Genomic DNA, 19510 nt, shown 5'->3' with positions numbered 1-19510 from the left:
GATTTGAAACGACAAGATGCCCTGAAACAGCTCAAATCTCATTACCTAAGAATGATTTTGTGCACAGAAAATGTCATGAACAGGTTTTGTATAGGCCATAACTGTAACCTGTTCAAAGAAGCATAACGGGGTGTGATGGACTTGTTTCATGAGAGTTCAAACTTTAAACAATACCAGTTGTTGTTTTTTATTTGACTTCCACGCCTCATGATTTCACGCCGGCCTCCAGAGGAATCCGCTCGGCCCATAAATCGTCTCCTGTCCCGCTTCGTGTCCTTGAAGCGTGCCGAGTCGTCTGTTGGTGTCGTTGCTGCTCGTCTTTTCTGTCCGTCTGCAGCTGCTTCTCAAGCTGCAGGCCGCCGTCACTCCGCAGCTGTCGGCTAACGAGCGTCCAGCTCGGCGCTCCACCCATCTATCTTCATGTCTGCAACACTTTTTATTCCCATTGTTCCTTTTTTCCGGCTGTTATCTGTTGTCTTCCCCCTTGCCTCCTCTGCCGGGACCAGAGATCCCGGCGCCGCGGCTGCCGGCCGCGCGCCGCACACGCGGAGCAACGAAGACGACATTTTACACACGGCTGAAACCGTAGAGGCGCCGCGGTTCACAGATTCATCTTTCAGAGGCGCACACGTCGGATCGGGGCAGGAATGTCGCATCACAGCCACGCTGTGGTACCAGCGGTGTCCAAAGCGTGGCCCGGGGGCCGTTTGTGGCCTGGGGGTGGTTTTTCTTTTAGTGCAATTCAAGAATGATACTAATTTATTTACTAGATGTTTTTAAGCTGCAGTATGACTTTCATACACAAAAGGCTTTTATATATTTGTTAAAACATATAAACCAAGTGGAGTTGAGCTTTTCAATCTGTGAAAAGTTTGATCTCCTCCCACCAAAAACAACTCAGTGATTTTGGCCTGCCTGATGAAAAGCTTAAAGAGAAGTCTGGGAAAGTGTGAGTTACTCATCGATGCATGTTTTTAATCCAGCAGAAGTTAGACAAACATTTATTATTATTGTTTTCACGCTCCAGGTTCTTCTGGAAAACTTCAGAGTCCAGCGGCGTTGGAGGTTATTTTGGAGCCGGAGTTTCTCTGTGTGTCATCAGATGCGGCACAAACCCATTTAGTTGCTGCTCTGACTTGGTATAAATAGCCTGAAGAGCAACAGGGGGATTCGCCTGTTTTATAAGAGTCTAAATATCAGCAGCTATTAGCCGCCTGTCTCCCTGCGGCTTCTCAAATCATCCAGAACCGGATTACCCGGCTGCCAGTCGGCCAGCGGCTGCAGCGCTCAACATAAAGACGCCGTTTTCACGTTCAGTTCCAATGAAAAACTAAATAGTTTGTAGCAACTGAAGTTCAACGCAGGAAGCTTCGGAGCGCAGTAACGAAACGCGCCGAGCAGCAGGTCGTGTCTGCGAATCCTGACCGCCGACGTCTTCCTGTCAGGACGCAGATTTCCTGTGAGCTCTGGGTCGGAAAATACCCTGACCTTTGACCTCTGACTTCACTCTCATTTTGTAATTGCTTGTGAAAACGGAACAAACGTAACAGGAACCTCACCTGCTGCTGGAGAGACCAACCGGCAGATACATTTAACTATTTATTTATTGATGATGAATTTCTTCCGTTTAGAGGATAAATCACAACCTGGCAACAAAACTAGTCAGAAGTTAGAGATGTGAAAAAAAACTCAATATCAGAAAGAAGTCATGATATTAAGAGAAAATGTAATATTACAAGAAAAAAAATTGTTATGACATGAAAAAAACATTTAAATATAACAAAAATAAAGTATTATTTTGAAAATGAAACAACTTTTCATATTCCACAGCACCAAGAAACCAGAACCAGAACCGATTGGGCCGTCAGAAGATCCCGCGATACCAAAGCATCACGATATTTCTCTCTGACGTTACTGCTAGCTAGTTGCTACTAGCATGGCTCCATATGATGAAACTCTGATAGAAAACACACAAATCAATTTTCTTTTCCTTGGTGGATTTCCAGCAGGATCAATAAATGGCTTCAAAACGAAAGGAAACCAACAACAAGCAACGCAAGTTGCTCAACAAGAGGCAGGAAGTGTCGCCGTAGCAACCAGTGGCTGGCCATCTAAGGGTTGTTGAATGACATCATACCGAACCTGATCAATAGCAGCTGGGAAACGATCAGGCTGTGATTAGCTGGAGTCTTGAAATGAAAGCAGAGAGAAAAAAAAAACCAAACATCACAAGAAGTTTGTGGCAAAAAATCTATAAAAATGCAGAATAAAAGCCTCTTTGGAGCATAAATCTGATCATAAAATCTCATTTGGTTTCATTCTCATGAACTTCTTATGAATAAAGTGTTTAGTGCTGCACTCTAAAAACAACTTTCCTTCATAACAAGCCTGACTCTGAAGAGTAATCAACAGATTCCTGCTGCTTCTTTGTTGGAAATGAAACCAGCGTCAACATCGTTTTGTGATGCGAGTTTTTGCCTCGTGGAGGAAAAGATGGTTTCTCTCACGTCTTTACATCCTGCTGATGCATCCAAACAAGAAACAACACTGAAAAAACGACAGCACTTCTGTTTGATCCAAATCCTGCCCGGCGTGTTTGGTCCAGCTTTCAGCTGACGAATCTGAAGGGATTGTTGGTTTAGAACAAGTTAGTTTTGTTTTGTAAGGTTTTCTGTTTTTGCAGTGTGGGCCTATATGGCTGTGACACAGATTCATAGAGTTACCTGGAAAAGATGTAATTAATTGTTATCGTCAGTTTTAGACAACTTTAATTTCACATTTGCTCTATGGAGGATTTTTTTTAATGCAACAAATTAACAGAAACTCTCCCCGAAGCGACTATTTTCCTGGAAAAATCCTTCACACATGCAACTCTGGTGATGAAAAGTTAATATTCAAGGTTTCTTTCAAACCTCAAATTAAACATCAGGGAATAAATTGTACAAACATGATGAATTATCTACGCTTCACTTAGTCCTCGTCAGGGCTGGAGCAGGGCAGCGGGCCAGAGGTTAATGAACAGGAGGCGGGGTAAAAACCCAGGACACACACACACACACACACACACACACACACACACACACACACACCCACACACACACACACACACACACACACACACACACACACACCCACACACACACACACACACCCACACACACACACACACACACACACACACACACAGAGTCCGAGCGCCAGGTAACCAGCAGTCACGGTTTTCTAAGGAAGGAAACAAACTGCTGACCTATTTTCTGCTCACAGCTGCAACAGCCCATAATAAATCATTTTACTGCTAAATTCCACTGCAACCAAATGGAAAGGTAATTATGATAAACATTATGTAATCTAAATATGACTCTAAATGTTACAAGGATTCAGTTCATCCACTGCTTGGATATGCTATACAAAAATTCTCTTAATTGTTTCCGTTTCTGGATAATTAATTACAGAAAGTCTCTTGAAAGTTGAATTTATTGTGTTTAAACATAAAGCAGCTCATTCGCCATGACGGACACCAAAACAAACTTTTAACCTCTATAACAATACATCGCTTTTATGCAGTTGGTTTCACTTTAAAAATGCACAAAAAAGACAAAAATGAAAACCAAAGTTATTATTTCGCTGTAAACTTTTGATCTGTGTTGCCAGATCTGACAGTTCGAAGCCCAAAAACAACACAAAAGCCGCTCGAATCAAAAACCCAGAGCAAAACTCGACCTGCAGTGAAATCTACTGTCACAATAAGACGTGGTTTTTTGTGGCGATATCTCCTTTTAACTCATGTCTGGCAGATTCAAGAGATTTCAAAATCAATTAACTAACAAGACAAATGCAATAACATGGATTTGTATTAAATGTTTTGCATGTTTGTCCCACACAGAAGAAACCTTTTAAAAACTCACTAAATGTTGTGAAAAACTACATTTTAACAACTGGAAACCCGTCCAACATGGCAACCAAAGGGAGACGTTGATGCATGACGGTCCTCTGATGAGGAAAGAAGGAAAACGTTGTTAGGTAACAACAATGTTCTGGATCAAAGTGGATCCAGAACATTTTACTGACTTAAAGCACGCTGCTATTTCTTGCTAACAGGTTACTTGTGATTTAGTTTCTGTCTCATTTCCGATATTTGCTCTGGAAATTAAACCAAATCTACCAAAGGTTTTGTTTTTGCGATGCGAACGCTGCGTTTCCTGCAGGATGTCCAGCGCTCTGGCCCGCGTGGCAGTGCGTGTCAGCCTGCAGTTCATGCGACACGTGCGGTTTACATGTTCACACCTCCGACGCGACATCCTGTCCGACTGCATCTCGTCTCTCCTCCGGCTCCGTCTCCGTCCTTCTGCCCCTCCAGCATCTTTTCTGGGTTTACAGTCCAGCAAATCTGCTTGCAATCATGGATTTTCCTCCCAATTTGTTCCTCATTAAGTGACGGAACATTTTCTCTTGTGTTTTTTTTGTTTTGTTAGAGCGAGCACACCTACGTCACTGTTCTTGAGTTGCCTCTCGGGGTTTATGGTAAAACGTTTAAGAGGGCTCCTAAAAGCTCCTCGTAAAACCGGGAGAATATCGTTCTTAAATTAAAAGCTGTTCATCTCAACAGGGATGCTTCAAACCTACTAAAAAAACGAGGCCCGGGCCAGAAAACGGGTTTTCTGCTGATTTTATGCACCTTGTTTTCACACTGCAGGATTCAGAGACCTGCAGGAAAAGGGGAAACCTTTCGACCTGCCGGCTTTTCCTGAATTCGTTTAATCCAACACCAACAAAAGCGTCGCTGTTCCACAAACAGCAACACTTTTATGTCAATAATTCTTCAATATTGAGACCAATACTTGTTCCGTTGGCCGATTATTTTACTTACGAGAACATTTTGATCGATAGTTATGTAATAGAAGCTCCTACGTGTAAATTAGTAAACTTGAAGTAAAACAAAAGTAAAATGTTTGCACTAAAAACTAGACAGAAAATACTAGAAACGTACAACTAGGAGTAAATTTCCACCAAAAATCTGGGAGATTAACAAGAAAATGTCCGACACCGAAAAGTCAAAAAATTCCACTAAAGTTTTGAGATTAATCCCAGAAACGTTTCAAGTTTTTAATTTCAGGATTTTTTTTCTAGAAAATCTTCAACTTTTCAAACTCAGAAATTTACTTCTTTTTGTAGAAAAGTTTTTGGCAGAAATGTTATTTTTTTCATTTGAATGTAAAAAAATTAATGGAAATGAACAGAAACAAACCAGTTTCAAGTTACTGCACAAGGATGAGGTTTCAAAGGTTAAAGTTCAGCAGACGCTAAAGGAATGCTAAATAACACATGTTAGATAACAGCATCGTTTCATATCGGCCCTTGCTGCTTAACACTAAGCAGTGTTAAGCTCCCAGTGTCGCTTTTCACAATAAAAGCACCAGCCAGCCGCCCTGGTTCTGTTGCCACACACACAGACGGACCTGTTTGACGCGGTCCGGGTTGACGGTGGTCTGCGGCTGCAGGATGCTGACCGGTTCTGTCTTCTGGGTGCTCTGAGGCATCTCCCTCACCTTCTCGGCGATGAAGTCATGGACGCCGTTCAGCGCCTCCACCGTCCCCTGGATCAGACACACCCGCTCTGTCGTGCCTGAAAACACACAGAGCGAAGGAACGTTTCAAAACTTAGCAAACACCAACTTATCAATTCACAGCTGCAGGCTTAACTTTTGCAAAAATGTTAAGCCTGCCACCATTTCGCCACAACATGAGGCAGATGCAAAAAAATCAAGTTTATTCTGCAGCACAATGCAGCAACAAGGCAGCTCAGAAGTAAAGTCACAAAAACACCAAACAGACACCAAACTGAGAAACCAATAATATTCCATTTTGTCAAAATCATCAATATACACCAAATAAATTGATCTTTACATAATGAGATCTTAATTTGCTCAGTTCTGCCTACCTTGAGTTTTTTAGGCTGCTGTTACTTTAAATTCAAAGAAGCTGTTGCTGCCCCCCCCTTCCAAACCCCAACTCAACATCTACACCCAAATGTGAAAATGGCCGCAAACAGATTCACAATTATACAACCATTCAACCCTGAAGAGCATTAGTGGAGCCTCCTACACAACTAACAAGAATGCAGCCAGTGTTTTCTGGACGGTAAGTCAACAACAAAACTTTCGTCTTTTTCCAGCAGCCATTGTACATCAGTAAAACCAGCTGACCAAAGAAGCTGGTGATCTGCCCGGGGTTGCTAGGTAACGAGAGGAACTCTGCCGGGGTTGCTAGGTAACGGGCGGAACTCTGCCAGGGTTGCTAGGTAACGGTCGGCGCCTGCTGATTCGTTACATTCTAGTTTTTTGTAACGACTCATTTTCTTGGCAGACACAAAATAAAAAATAGAAACTTGTTGAAAACAGGATGAGTGTTTTTTATGCTCTGCCTGTTTTTAAGAAGCAGGAGAAACCCAAATGGAAGTTTGAAAGAAACCTTGCAAATGTTTTTTTTTTTTTACTTCTGGGTCAGGAAAGGCACAGTTTCCTCTTTACTATCGAGGAAACAAAAATGTATGGGAGAACATTGGAGCACATCCTCCTGCGAATACTTGAGTCCTTTTCTAAAAATGGTTCCAACTGCCTCCAAATATACGTCAGTATGAATCAATCCACATGGAAACCGTCTCGATTCTCCTGTGGAAACATAAAGTCTTCCTTGTCGCCCCTCTTGGGGTTCAGATAATCCAGGAGGAAAATAAAAGGCCCTCCTGGATTGGCTGTTGTTCCAGCCAACAGGAAGTCATCACTGGTTATTCCAGCTTCCCAAGCTGCATTTTCTGCAGAATATTTCAGAAATAATCCACAAACAGGCGGGGAACCGAAGCAAAACCTCTCAGTCCATCTCACCAGGAAACATTTTCTCTCCTGTATTATTTTTGTTCCTCCGTTCTCTTTTCTCCGAGCCCGGACTCTCCAGAGGTTTCTGGTCTTATCGCGGCCCAGCAGCGGGTCGGTTGGCTCTCCCCCCCACCGGCACCGTTGGACCCGCTTGGCCCGGTTCAGCCAGAAACATCTGTGTTTGTGCCAGAGAGGGGGAGGAATCTGTAGCAAAATGGCCACCAATGCCAATGGAGAAACAAAACAAGCTGAGCGGAGAAGATTTGTGGCGCCAAAGGACTAAAAATAAACCAGCATTTGTGTCGCTGTTAGCAACATGTTGCTCCTGGTTCATTACACCGTCACTACCGTGCATTCCTGTTGTTACAGCCTGGTAACAAACAGGATCTGGTCTTAAGAGCTGAACATGGAAATCAGGCGTCCAGCGAAGCCATTTGTTGTTTTATTCTGCTTTTTTTCTCCTTTTCTTTTGGAAAAACCCATTGACCATTGAAGTGTGTGTGTGTGTGTGTGTGTGGTGTGTGTGTGTGTGTGTGTGTGTGTGTGTGTTTGAGAGAGAGAGGGAGAGCGTCGATTCTGAGGAAACTGGGCCTCGCCTCTCCCTGACAGCTGGTGCCCTCTGGGTAATCTCCAGTCGTCCAATCAGAGGCCAGGATTAACAGGCCATTGTCTTGGCATGAGAAAGTGTGTGTGTGTGTGTGTGTGTGTGTGTGTGTGCGGTTGGAAAGGCCACTCTGTCACTAAGGATCATATTGGGCCTGCGCTACAGCTGTGCTTTGGCAACAGAAACCAGTTTCACCAGATATTCACCACCACCGTCTGTTAACTTATAGCAACTTTATTCAGATTCGCTTTAATTTGGGTAATTTCACAACAATACAAAGAAGGGAACCAAAATAAAACATTATTTTACAAACCAACAATTTACCAGACAAAAACAATAAACTTAAAAAAGTCAATAATTTCCATTTGAATGATTGTTTTTCTCTTTCTACCAGAAATGAACGAACAAAAGTCGTCAGTTTGGTTCTTTAGTCTCAATTTGCAGCTTGTTTAAAAAGCAGTTTTGTTTACAGACTTCTTTGCCCATTTTATTTCTTTATTTATTCTGAATATTCAAAAATTACTTCCAGTTCCAGTGTTAAATTAGAAATTATCGTTTCTTGGTCTTTGAGAGAGTTAACTTGTATTATGTCGTATGTTACTTCCTTGACTCAGTCGCTGTTTTTTTTTATCGTCACAGCAGAGAAAATTCAACACGAATTTATTCGCCTGATTGATTTTTTTCAACAAATATTACCACCAAACTACAGGCAGGCCTCACTTCACATCAGAAATGCATCATTCGGTTATTTATCTGCTGTCCTCATCTGCACTGCAAAAACACAAAATCTAAGTATTCTGACCTGGTTTCTAGTGCAAATACATCAGGACAATCGAAATACTGTAAACAAGCTGCTGTGTGTTGGTGAAAAGTTACTTCTAAGTTAATTTTCCATGTTTCAAGCCGTGCTGAGATATTTGCACCAGAAAAATGCTGTAAGATTTTGTGTTTTTGCAGTGAGAAAACTCTCCTCCTTTTCCATTTTAGCCATTGTTCTGCATGTTTCCTCTGCTTGATCTTGAGATACGTTTTGAATTCCAGCCTTTAAGCCGTTTTCTGGCGTAGCTGTAAATCTTTATCGCCGAGCTGAAAGAACCGAATGGATGCCCTCCAGGAACTGAGATTGGGTTTTCTCTACTGGCTTTTAAATAATATGAAATGACACACAAACCCAAATATTCAGAGTCAAAACAGCCAACCTGGCAGCCTCAAATCTCTAATTAAGTCAAAAGTTAAGTTATTTCATTACGGGGTTGATCATTACCGACTCGTTGAAAGTGAAATAATTCCCCTCGCACAATCTTCCAGCCGTAGACGTATAAATGCCAAAGCAGCGCCGACGCAGCAGAATTTAAACATCCCTGGGTGATTTAAAGTGAGTTCAGCTGGCAGTCTGTCCAGCGAGTGCGTAAGTGTGAGTCTAAGTGCATTTTAGCGTTCGCTCTTGTAAAACAGAACGTCGACTCTTTCAGATTTCCAGTTTCTCTCTTTTGAGGTTTCAGATGAAAATCTCCTCAATTTTCCTGCGACGTTCGTCTGCAGGGAAGGAGCCGCGCCGTCTTTCTGTTGTTTTCCTAGACGTGAGCGAAAATAATCCAACATGCATGATTTAATACCGGCCCGAGAAAAACAAGAGAAACAGGGAAGACTGCGAGGTTCCGGTCCGGAAGAACCGAGACGAGAGGCGGGAAGAGCAGCACAACTTCAGCGTGTTTATCCTGAAGGAAAAGGAAAAAAGGTGCAAGAAAGAGTAAAAACCTATCAGGGTGAAGTTTTGGTATTTTAGGAATGAAAATGATTCATATAAATTATGTAATTACAAAATGAATTTATTTCAACATAAAAATTTAGCAAAAACTGCAGGCATCTCTGAATCTGATGAATTTTTGGTTTAAATGTTTGTTTTTCATTCAGTGGGTAGAAAATTCAGAAATAGAAATAATTCATAATAACGTGACTCAAGCAAAAGTAAAAATACTCCTAAAAGAATCGAAACGAGTAAATGTAACTGGTTACTTTCCAACTCTGGAAGTTACTTTGTTTCACCACAAAGTATGAAAATGTTGAGATTAATTTAACAAAAGTAAAAAAATAATCTTACTTTCCACTAATGTCTAAAAAGTTTTAAAGAAAGTTAAAATACTAATAAAATACTAATATCTAATATATTTTCACTCTATTAAGAGTAAAAACACTTCATAATAAAAACACCACCAAACTGTGACGTGGACTGAGGCTCGTAGGGTTCGGTCCAGAGTTCGGTACGCTTTCACACCTCCCCAAACGAACCGGGTTTTGACTGAACCGGGCTGAACCGGACCGGATGCTGCATTCCTGTTGTTTTGTAAACTCGGTCCAGTGGATCCCTCTGAAGACTTTCAGCTCCCGGTTTCCACAGTGACAAAGCGACCCGGCACCTTTCCGCTCGACACTCATCACGGTCGTCGTGAGCCGGGTTGCGGACCCGGAGTAGCTAACATTCCTCCAGATGGTCAGCGGGAACAGACAGAAAGCTCTGAGCCGTTTCTCTGATTCATGACTCAGCAGCGAACGCGGCGGCCTTGGTGCGGCGGCGGCCTTGGTGCGGCGGCGGCCTTGGTGCGGCGGCGGCGGCCTTGGTGCGGCGGCGGCGGCCTTGGTGCGGCGGCGGCCGTGGTGCGGCGGCGCAGGTTTGGACCCTGCTGGAACGTCCCGCTGCGGCTCAGACCGTACAAAGTGGACCACGTGCCGGACATCAAACATTGTTGTTTTTTAGAAACGGAGAAGAAGAGAGTCATTACGCTGGAAGAAATGAAAGCAGTCTGAGGCCATTCTGACCACAAAAGGGATAAATTAGGGTTTTCCTTTCTCCACTCAAAGGCCCAATTCTTCTGAAAAGCACCTTTTAAGCCACGGGTCTGGTTTCTTAGGCAATAACTGCTGAAACATTTGATTTAAAAGACTTGAGTTATTGTGGAGGTGCTGTTTAGTCTGCTTTAGTAGAACGCCAGTCACTTTCCCTTTAAGGTTTAGTTTGTTTGGGAAAAAAGGGAATAAATCGCCTACAAACCTCGACGTGAAATGAGTCTGTGAATAGCAAGTTATTCAAATTATATTCTGTTCTATTTTATTACTGTATACTATATTCTTTTTTATAACCCGTCAAAGGACAGTAGATGTGAATTAGCTTAAAAGCTACAATCTGTTTATGTTTGACTTGCTCCTTTCAAAATAAAGCTTATTGTTAACCAGACTGCTCCAAAAGCAGGAAGTAGACTACAGCGCATGGCATCCTGGGTAAATATAACCAAATAAACAGACTAGGCTAGGTTAGTGCTAGGCTAGTGCTAGCTGGAGAAATGGCTCGTTGCTTTTTAGCAAAGGCAAAAGAAAAATCCTACAACCGCTAAATCTAACGCCACTCCATTTTTGTTTGAATTACGTGAAACAGGAAGTTGAGCTCATTGTCTTTTTCAGCGGTTTTGTCATTTCCTTCAGTGGTTCTTGGTGCAGCGCCCCAGCAGGCGAGGAGGGGAACAGGTTTTTGATTCAGTGCAACGTGAAACAATACCAAGCAACTGAAAATGTAACAAATGTTTCAGTTTTGGTCCCAAATCAAACCGGGTCTGCAGGACTCCATTTTATGAAAACACCTTTAAAAGAAAAAAACAACAACATGAAACTCGGCCCCAACATGTCTGACTCAAACGTTTTCTTTGGTTTTTATGGCTTCAGTTTTAATACCAAAAGTTTCAGAGTTTTTCGGACAAACGGTAAATGTGGCTTTCTGAGCCCATTCCTGTTCTGAGCTCCACTCAGGATGTCGCTTCCCCGGCTGGTGAAGACGACTCGGTCCTGCTAATTGCTTTAGTCAGACCGTAATTAACAGCCGTGATTCAGAGTTTCCAGCTTCATCCAGCAAGAGGCGGGAAGACTTGGCCTCTCTGGGCTTCTGTAGGTGGCGATCAGGGCAAATGACAAGCGTTACTCTATAAGTCCAATTTGTGATTTGACTGAACATGTGTGATCCTGGAGATAGTGAGCATTGATTTTTTTAAATGATCCGTCTAGAATCAGAGAACTTACAGGATACTTTCTGAAGTACTGTTTGAAAACCTGGAGCTAAATTTGGGTCATAAAGTTTGTCCAAAACTTTATGACCCAAATCTGAAACTGACGCAGCAGGAAACCTTTTTGTATGTTTTAGAACATGCAGGTTACTTTCCAGAACTGGCGTTACTTTCTAGGAATGACAGATTACTTTTCTTAAAACCTTCAGATTATATTCTGGAAACTTACAGGACACTTTATTGTACGTGCAGGAGCATGCAGGTACAATAAGCTCTCCTGCTACTTTATGTTGCATTTGAAACTTATGGATTACTTTCCAAGTTACTTTTTCTGAATTATGACCAACTTTCCTGGAACTTGCATGTTGGGACTTACAGGAAACATCTTAGTAATTACAGATTTACTTCCTTGAAATCTTTACTTACAGATTACTTTTATGACACTTGCATAAAGTTGCAAACAACTTTCTGAAAACCAAACGTTGCTTTCTATAAATTACAACTGAATTTTCCAGAACTTTTGTGTTTCTTCTGTTGAACGTAAAGGTAATGTTTGAGATTTTTACCAATATTTCTTTTAAAAACATTTTTAATTCCACATCTGAGAAATGAATGAGTGTCTACTAAGTAGCTGAATTCACTGTGTTTGTATCTTGGTGAATGTAAGAAGCACATAAGCAGGGAAACATCCTCAACTACCTCTGAGTCATAAAAACACTCTTGCAAACAGACATCTGTGCTGCTAACGGAGAACAAATGCTGATCCAGAGCCGACTGCAAACAGCCTCCTGCCTGGGGAATCCCCGGCCTCCGCGTAAACTCTGCCCAGGAAAACAGAAAAACATGCCGCTTCTGTCCAACTCATGCATTCTTTAAAAATCATGGCTAATGTCAGAGCCACTGGAGAAAAAAATTAATTTTCTTTTTTATTCATTCTCATTTTAATCTCACAATTCTGACTTTTGCTGATATTTTCCCCAGAATACAAACTTTTTTTTCTCATAATTTTGACTTTCAACTTTCTGCTGAAGTTTTCATTTGAAAACTTCTCACAATTTTAATTTTTTTATGACTCCCTTCTTCAGAACTCGGTTTTCTCAGAATTTTGACTTTTTACTCAAAATTCTACTTTTTAATCTCATAATATGAAAGTCAGAATTCAGACAAAAGTTATATTTTCATCCTTCTGAAAAAGTCGACTTTTACTTCAGTACTGTAGAATAAAACCTGATTTAGTGAAGGTATATTTTCTTGTTTTTTAAGGTTTCTGCAGCAGCAGGAACATTCTGGTGCTTAAAGCCAACAATAAACACCAACATTTCATCCATATCTGCAGAGAACTGCATGATTGGAGGAGAATGGCATAAACACCGCAGGTCACATGTTCACATGACGTTCATCCCTGCTGGGCCGAGACCTGCAGCACAAACAAACACTGGAGACGGATCGGCGGCGCACAGGAGGAGAAACCTGCAGAAACGGAGCGCGGCGCCGCCACCGAGACGTCAGAGCGACAGACAAACGGAGGCAAACGGAGACGGACGGAGCGCCGCGCTGCACGGGAAACCTTTGTGAAGCTTGTCACAACAGAGCAACGTCAGAGAAACCGAGACCCAAAAACAAACACGGCGCTGCGAGCCGAAATCAGATTCATTCATTTCTACACAAAACAACGAAGAGAGAAAAGCTGCATGTAAACGTCGGTTAGTAACTCCTCACATTCACTCGACTGCATTCAATCATTGGTAGTTTCATTTTCTTTCTGCTTTTGTTCATGAAAACTCGGCAGCATCTTTAAATTAATCTCAAACATTTTTCCTACTTTGCGGTGAAGCAAAGTAACTTCCAGAGTTGGTAGTAAGCAGTTACATTTGCAGTAAGCAGTTACACAAAGTAAAATGTACTTTTAGGAGTATTTTTACTGCGCTGCACTTTCAGTAGTTTTATAACTAAGTATTTCTGCTCTTACTGAAGTAAAATTTCTGGATTTTCTACCTACTAAATAAAAAACAAACACCTGGAGGTTTTAATCGATATAAAGTGATTTGGAAAAATATAACCTGGCTGATTTTATTTCAATTATTATCATTTTGATCTTTAAGATACCAAAATGTCCAACCAAATTTATATTGTGGTCCATCTGATGTAATTTTTAAATGTGAAATGATTGATAATCTGATCACAAAAGTCGACTTTTACTTCAGTACCGATATGTTGAAGTATTTCTGCTCTGACTGAGAACAATGTTTGGGTTTCTCAGCGAAGTGAGACGTGAAAGCTTTAACATAAATCTCGTTAAGCGCATCTCCTTAGTCTGCGGATAATCCCGGGTTAACGGCCACCTTTGATTAGATGGTCTGGATTAGCAGCGCCTCAGAAAAGCGTCGCTCTGAAACGCGACGGCGCAGGAAGGAAACGGAAACGCATCATCAGGATTCCTGAACAGTTCGACCGCAGATATTAAAGCTTCTTCTACACCAGAAGAAGTAACTTTTTTTATAATCCCAATTTTAATCTAGAAATTTGGACGTTTTTCTAATCTTTTTGCCAAATACACATTTTAATTTCAAAGTGTCGCCTTATTTTAGTACAAAATGACATTATTGATAGAAATGTAAACAAGGTTTTGAACAGTAGCTGTAATAAAAGTTGGTAAATATTTTCCAAATCTTTTCCGGGTTTATTTGCTTATTTATATTATATTATTATTAATGAATAAAATCCTTTCTTACGTTGGGCAATGCTTGCTTTTTTCTTTTTTCTTTTAGCAAATGCAATCAATGAAAACAAAACTTTTTAAGGTTTATTGTGTATAAAAATTTCTTTGAGGGACCAAAGAAATCCTCCAAAAGGCCACAAACGGCCCCCGGACCACACTTTGGACATCCCTGTTTTAGACGCGGCAAACAGCAAAATAAACGTGATAAGAAAAAGAAAATCAAATATACATTTTAAAACTCAAACTAATCATAAAGGCAGCAGAAAAACTGTTTATCTCTGCAGTTTTTCCCTCCAGAGACTCGTCTTAAATCTCAGGATGTATTAACTGCATTTCAATCTCGGCTTCTAGCAAAATGTTTCCAAACGGCGCGATAAAAGCAGCAATGAGACAAACAGATGAGGAGAAGGATGAATTCATCGGCTGACATATTAAGCAGCCAGAGGAAGCGACAGCGCAGACCTCAGAGAGGTTTTATTAGTGCGCTGGACGGAAAGCAGAGGTGAGCAACCAAACGCTGGATGAAGTCATGACGCCGTCATGGCGGCGCGCTGCAAGCTAACGGGACTTTATCACATCCAGAGTCCAACTCAAACTGCGACGCAGCGTCAGGCCAACAAAACAACAACAGATTTATCAGGAGTCAGACGAGAATAAAGTGGTTTTATCAGAATAAAGTAAAAATGATTCAATAAAGACTCAGTTTTGTGAAAAAAGTCATAATCAGGAAAATAAAGTCATAATATTTAAATAATAAAGTTGTATGAGAATAAAGTCATATTTTGAGAAAAAAAGTGAAAATGACAAGAATAAAGTTGCTTTATCATCACTATTCCTGAATTATGACTTTATATTCAAAGTTTAATGACTTCATTCTCATGATTCATTTGTATTTTTTATTAGTATGGGTTAATCTAATTAAATCTTAAACAGATTAGATTAAATTACTTTAGTTCAGTTCAATTTATTCCAGCTAAATGCTCCAACTACAGCCTGGTTTAAAGTAACAAAAATTATTTATTATCCATTTTAAAACAGTTTCCAATTACGGCTCAAACTGTTGATATTTTCAGGTAGATTTGGTTAATTGTGCATGATAAATTTGCCCTTTTGGCTCCGCCCCTCTACTCATCGAGGCCCCGCCCACTCCCGTTTCATCGTGTGAGGGGGCGGAGCTACACGCCTTTTAATTACACTTTACAACATCATAATAAACTAATTACGGTTTTCACCCAGAAAACCCAAATGTTCCCAATTTGTTACAATCCAAACCAGCAGAGTGATGAAAAATAAAAGCTCTGATCCGTCTCCAGCTTCATTCTGATGAATGTTCTTCATCAGCGTTCGATCCGGGTCAGAACCGGACCAGAAAGATCAGATCAACATGGCGGCGAACGGCCGCTAAGCACACACTGTTTCAGGCAGCTGGGCAGATGTTGGTGATGTCATGAGAAGCTGGTCCAGAAAGAGAAGAGCGTGAAGCGAATGAAGTGTGTGTGTGTGTGTGTGTGTGTGTGTGTGTGTGTGTGTGTGTGTGTGTGTGTGTGTGTGTGTGTGTGTGTGTGTGTGTGTGTGTGTGTGTGTGTGTGTGTGTGTGTGTAGGACTGCATGTGCTGATGTAATCAGGCACAGTAAGGAAACTTGGACCTGTTCTCTGCTGCAGTCGACCAAGTCGTCATTAAGGAGAGAACAGGACACAGGGAGGAGGAGGAGGAGGAGGAGGAGGAGGAGGAAGAGGAAGAGGAAGAGGAGGAGGAGATTACAGAAGGACAGGAGGCCCAAAGGTCAGAAAGGTCAGTTTAATGACGGGACGACGAAGAGCGAGGAGCTGGAACCCGATGAAGGCAAAAGGTTGATGTAAACGTGAGTTTATTATCCGTCCCATGAGAACCTGCAGGCTGCTGCACACAAACCTTTGGAAAAACGTATTAAACTCAGGAGGGAACGGTTTACTGCCCTCAAAAAAATAAAAAAATGACCAAAAACCCCCCAAATATTCTGATAAAAAGAAGCCGCCCATGTAGAAGGTTTAGGAAGCTTTTACACCTTTTGTTCAAAATCCTTCTAAGAGAATAAAACTTTAATCTGCTCGGTTCAGATTGAGCTGTTTTAGGGCGTCCTGTCACTTTAAATCCTCATAAGGTGCTGCTGGCCACGCCCCCTCCTGCATGTTTAATAGCAAACAGATGCTAAAACATTCGGTTTTGTTTGCTAAACAACATTTTAGGACACAGATGCTAAACTATACATCCAGACGACTTCGAAAGGCAAAAGTGGTGCCTCCTGCACAGCCAACAAGAATGCAGCAAGTGGTTTCTGGGTGGAAAGTCAGCAACAAAACAGTTGCCCTTTCCAGCAGCCATTGTACAGCGCATACAGTGAAAGAACCTGCTGACCAAACGTGCTGGAGCTCAGCTTGGGTTGCTAGGTAATGGAGCAGTAGAATATTCTGCCTGTGGAGCTAAAACTTTTTCATCAATACTAAATAATTATCAGAACAAGCTACTCTCTTTTGCTGGAAGGTTATTAGTTATTTAAAGTGTATTAATGTCGCTGCACTGGAACCTAGAATGAAAATAATTGGTAAATTTTTGCCTCTTGCGGCGTAGAAACAGTAGAAACCAAAATGGAAGAACCAAAAGAAGTGCAAAGTGTAAATTTTCACACCAAATCAGTGATGAAACTTTCTTCTTTTTGCATTAAATCGTTCTTACATTCGCAGCACAACCGGTAGAATAAAACCCGGTTCTCTCTCTGGCCCGAGGTCCGGCAGTGACGGAGCGGCCGAGACGCGGGGAGAAAGAGGCGACCCGCTTTAAAGAATAACAAAAGGATCTGGAAAAAAAGGCAGGAATTCCTCTGGACTGATGTAAGCCTCTCACTGGGAAGAGCTGCTTTTCCCCTCCATGTTCTCTGATTCGCTGGTTCTGATTCGCTGGTTCTGATTCGCTGGTTCTGCTTCGCTGGTTCTGCTTCAGAAACTCTTTCTCTGTTTACGTTTCTGCATCTAGGAGACGCTTTCATCTGGACTCTGAGGCATAAAACTGAAACTTTACCGTGATTCCAGTTCAAAACTGTCTCATTATTACCGTGTTTAAATGATCTCGATTATCTGATTGTGATCAATATGGTTGGCTTTCAAGTCGTCAATAAATCTCCACTGTATGAAAGTTTTCGGAAAACATTTAATCGTCTGAAACCAAATGACTTTAATATTCAGGAAGGTTTAAATTATGAATAGTTTCAAAGGACTGATGAATGTTTTGATCAAATCCATTAATACCGTCATCAATAACTGTGACTCGCCACATAAAAGTAGAGTATACTGCCCCCTGCAGGTGGGACTCAGTGGTCAGTTAAACCCAACGTTTCTGAACATTTTTACAGGAATCTGTAATAAACTTATGTTTTAGCTTAACCTCGAGTTCGACACCAGCGGTTTGAAGGCCGCCATTTTGTTTTAGATGCTACCTTAGAAACGTCTCTTTCCGTTCATTTCCTGATGAACTTTTGCGACGGTCAATTATTCGTTGTCGAGCCGAACAACCGGCGTTATTCGCTCAGATCTGGAGCTTCGGTTTAACGACGCAACACGAGAAAACGTTCAGGTCAAAACAGCAACATTAACGTGTCAAAACGCACTTTCCTAGCTTTTTCTCTCCAACATGTTGGCCTCGCCTCCTCTTCCTCCTCTTCCTCGCCTCCCTCCCTTCCTGTCTTCGCTTCCTGGCAGCAGAGTCCTGGTTGCCCAAGTGACCCGGCCCATGGCGAGCAAACAGCTGAAGGCCGGCCTCTCCTCTGGCTCTCCTCACATTTCTTCCCCCTCTTTCAGCCTCGTCTTCCTCTCACCTCTTTGCTAATCTCAGCCTCTCCTCCTTTTTCTGTCTCTCTTCCTCCTCAAAGGGTGAAATAAATGGAAATCAGTGAGGAAGCATTGAAATGAAGCGAGTGGCTGAACATGTTGCCCTCGTGAAGAGATGAAGAAAGCTCATCTTTCATCTCCCAAACAAAGAAATTCACCAAATGTAGTAACTGATAAAAAAAGATTTTCAAAAAAATTTAATTTACGTTAAAAAATAACGTTTTTAGCTCATATGCACATGAAAAAAAAACTAAATTTCTCCTCAAAATAAATATTTGCGCAGATGATCGTGAATTCCTACTTTCTACAGAAAACAACAGAAATGGCAGCGAGACTCATTTTTACGTCCATTTCTACATTTTTGCTGTAGTTTCATAAAGTGTTCAAACAGAGGCTTCATAATTCAGTTTATTTGTTGTTTTGTTTATTTATTCCCAAAACATCAAACGTATTTTGAGGAAACTGAACAGTCTTCATGCACTTCAAAATAAGAGCGCAAATATAAACGTCTAACGAGATGAAGAATTGTTAACAGTCCATAACCAAAGGTTTACTAATTGAAGGTTTATAAATGAGAATTTATTCGTGAAAATTACTGCCAGGGAAGTTGAGTGTGCCAAACGTTTTTAAAGTTAGCCAAAACGCTAATCGCTAAACTTAAAATTAGCTCTGATACTAGCGGATTGTGCCGCTTTTTTCCTTTTCATGTTCTACAAAAACATTATATGGAAGGGAAATTTTAAAATAATTTATCACAGTCTGATGTTTTAGCAGAAAAAGCTAGCATGTTAGCAGGAGCCGCTACATCCGCACTGTTTGAACTGCAGAGACCTGAGCAAACCTTTTCGCTTCCCACCAGCGGCAGTCGGCAAAACAAAAAAATAAATAAGTACTTTAGGATTTATCCGTGACAATTACTGTAGGAAAAGCTGAGGGTGGCAAACATTTTTTAAATTAGCCAAAATGCTAACCGCTAAAAAGAAAGTCAGTTCTGCTACACGTCATTAGCGTGTTGTGCTACTTTCTTCTTTTCACATTTTTCCCTTTTATTGTACTAGTTCAATTTACATTATACATAAAGAAAGTTATGAAACGATTTTTGTTACATCACAAAACACCAATGTAAGTCTGAGGACATCAGTTTGACTGACAACATGGCGCGTTCACATCCACAGGTGAACAGGTGTCACTGAAGAGGTTCAAAACTCCTCTGGAAGAGACAGGAACGCGTAACAGCTGGATGAACTCGGGTCTTCCCTGGGGATCACGCACACATTCCCGCCTCATGCCATTAAACGGCGACATTGCAGGAACCCTTTTAAACACTCACACACTTACGGAAAGAATGCAGAAACACTCACACACTCGGCCATCCGGATCTCTAGAAAGTTGCGGATCTGACCG

General features: G+C 41.4%; 1 protein-coding gene and 1 long non-coding RNA gene across 5 annotated transcripts in view; one reads left to right on the top strand and one right to left on the bottom strand.

Annotated features, from left to right (window-relative positions):
• Nucleotides 1–2278, top strand: part of LOC129358745 (uncharacterized) — a 39783-nt gene extending 37505 nt beyond the window's left edge. The window contains exon 4 of the long non-coding RNA XR_008605832.1: nucleotides 1831–2278. This is a non-coding gene — a long non-coding RNA (uncharacterized LOC129358745). The remainder of the gene's footprint in view (nucleotides 1–1830) is intronic.
• Nucleotides 1–19510, bottom strand: part of LOC129358738 (RNA-binding protein Nova-1-like) — a 71073-nt gene that overhangs the window by 10463 nt on the left and 41100 nt on the right. For all 4 annotated transcript variants that reach the window (XM_055027859.1, XM_055027860.1, XM_055027861.1 and 1 more), the window contains one exon: nucleotides 5457–5623. In XM_055027859.1, coding sequence (XP_054883834.1) covers nucleotides 5457–5623 — 167 coding nt within the window. The remainder of the gene's footprint in view (nucleotides 1–5456; nucleotides 5624–19510) is intronic.

The sequence above is a fragment of the Poeciliopsis prolifica genome, unplaced genomic scaffold (assembly GCF_027474105.1).
Source record: "Poeciliopsis prolifica strain line A6 unplaced genomic scaffold, Auburn_PproV2 SCAFFOLD004, whole genome shotgun sequence".
Classification (NCBI taxonomy): domain Eukaryota; kingdom Metazoa; phylum Chordata; class Actinopteri; order Cyprinodontiformes; family Poeciliidae; genus Poeciliopsis; species Poeciliopsis prolifica.
The sequence above is the reverse complement of the archived record's forward strand: the minus strand, read 5'-3'. Positions and strand labels throughout refer to the sequence as shown.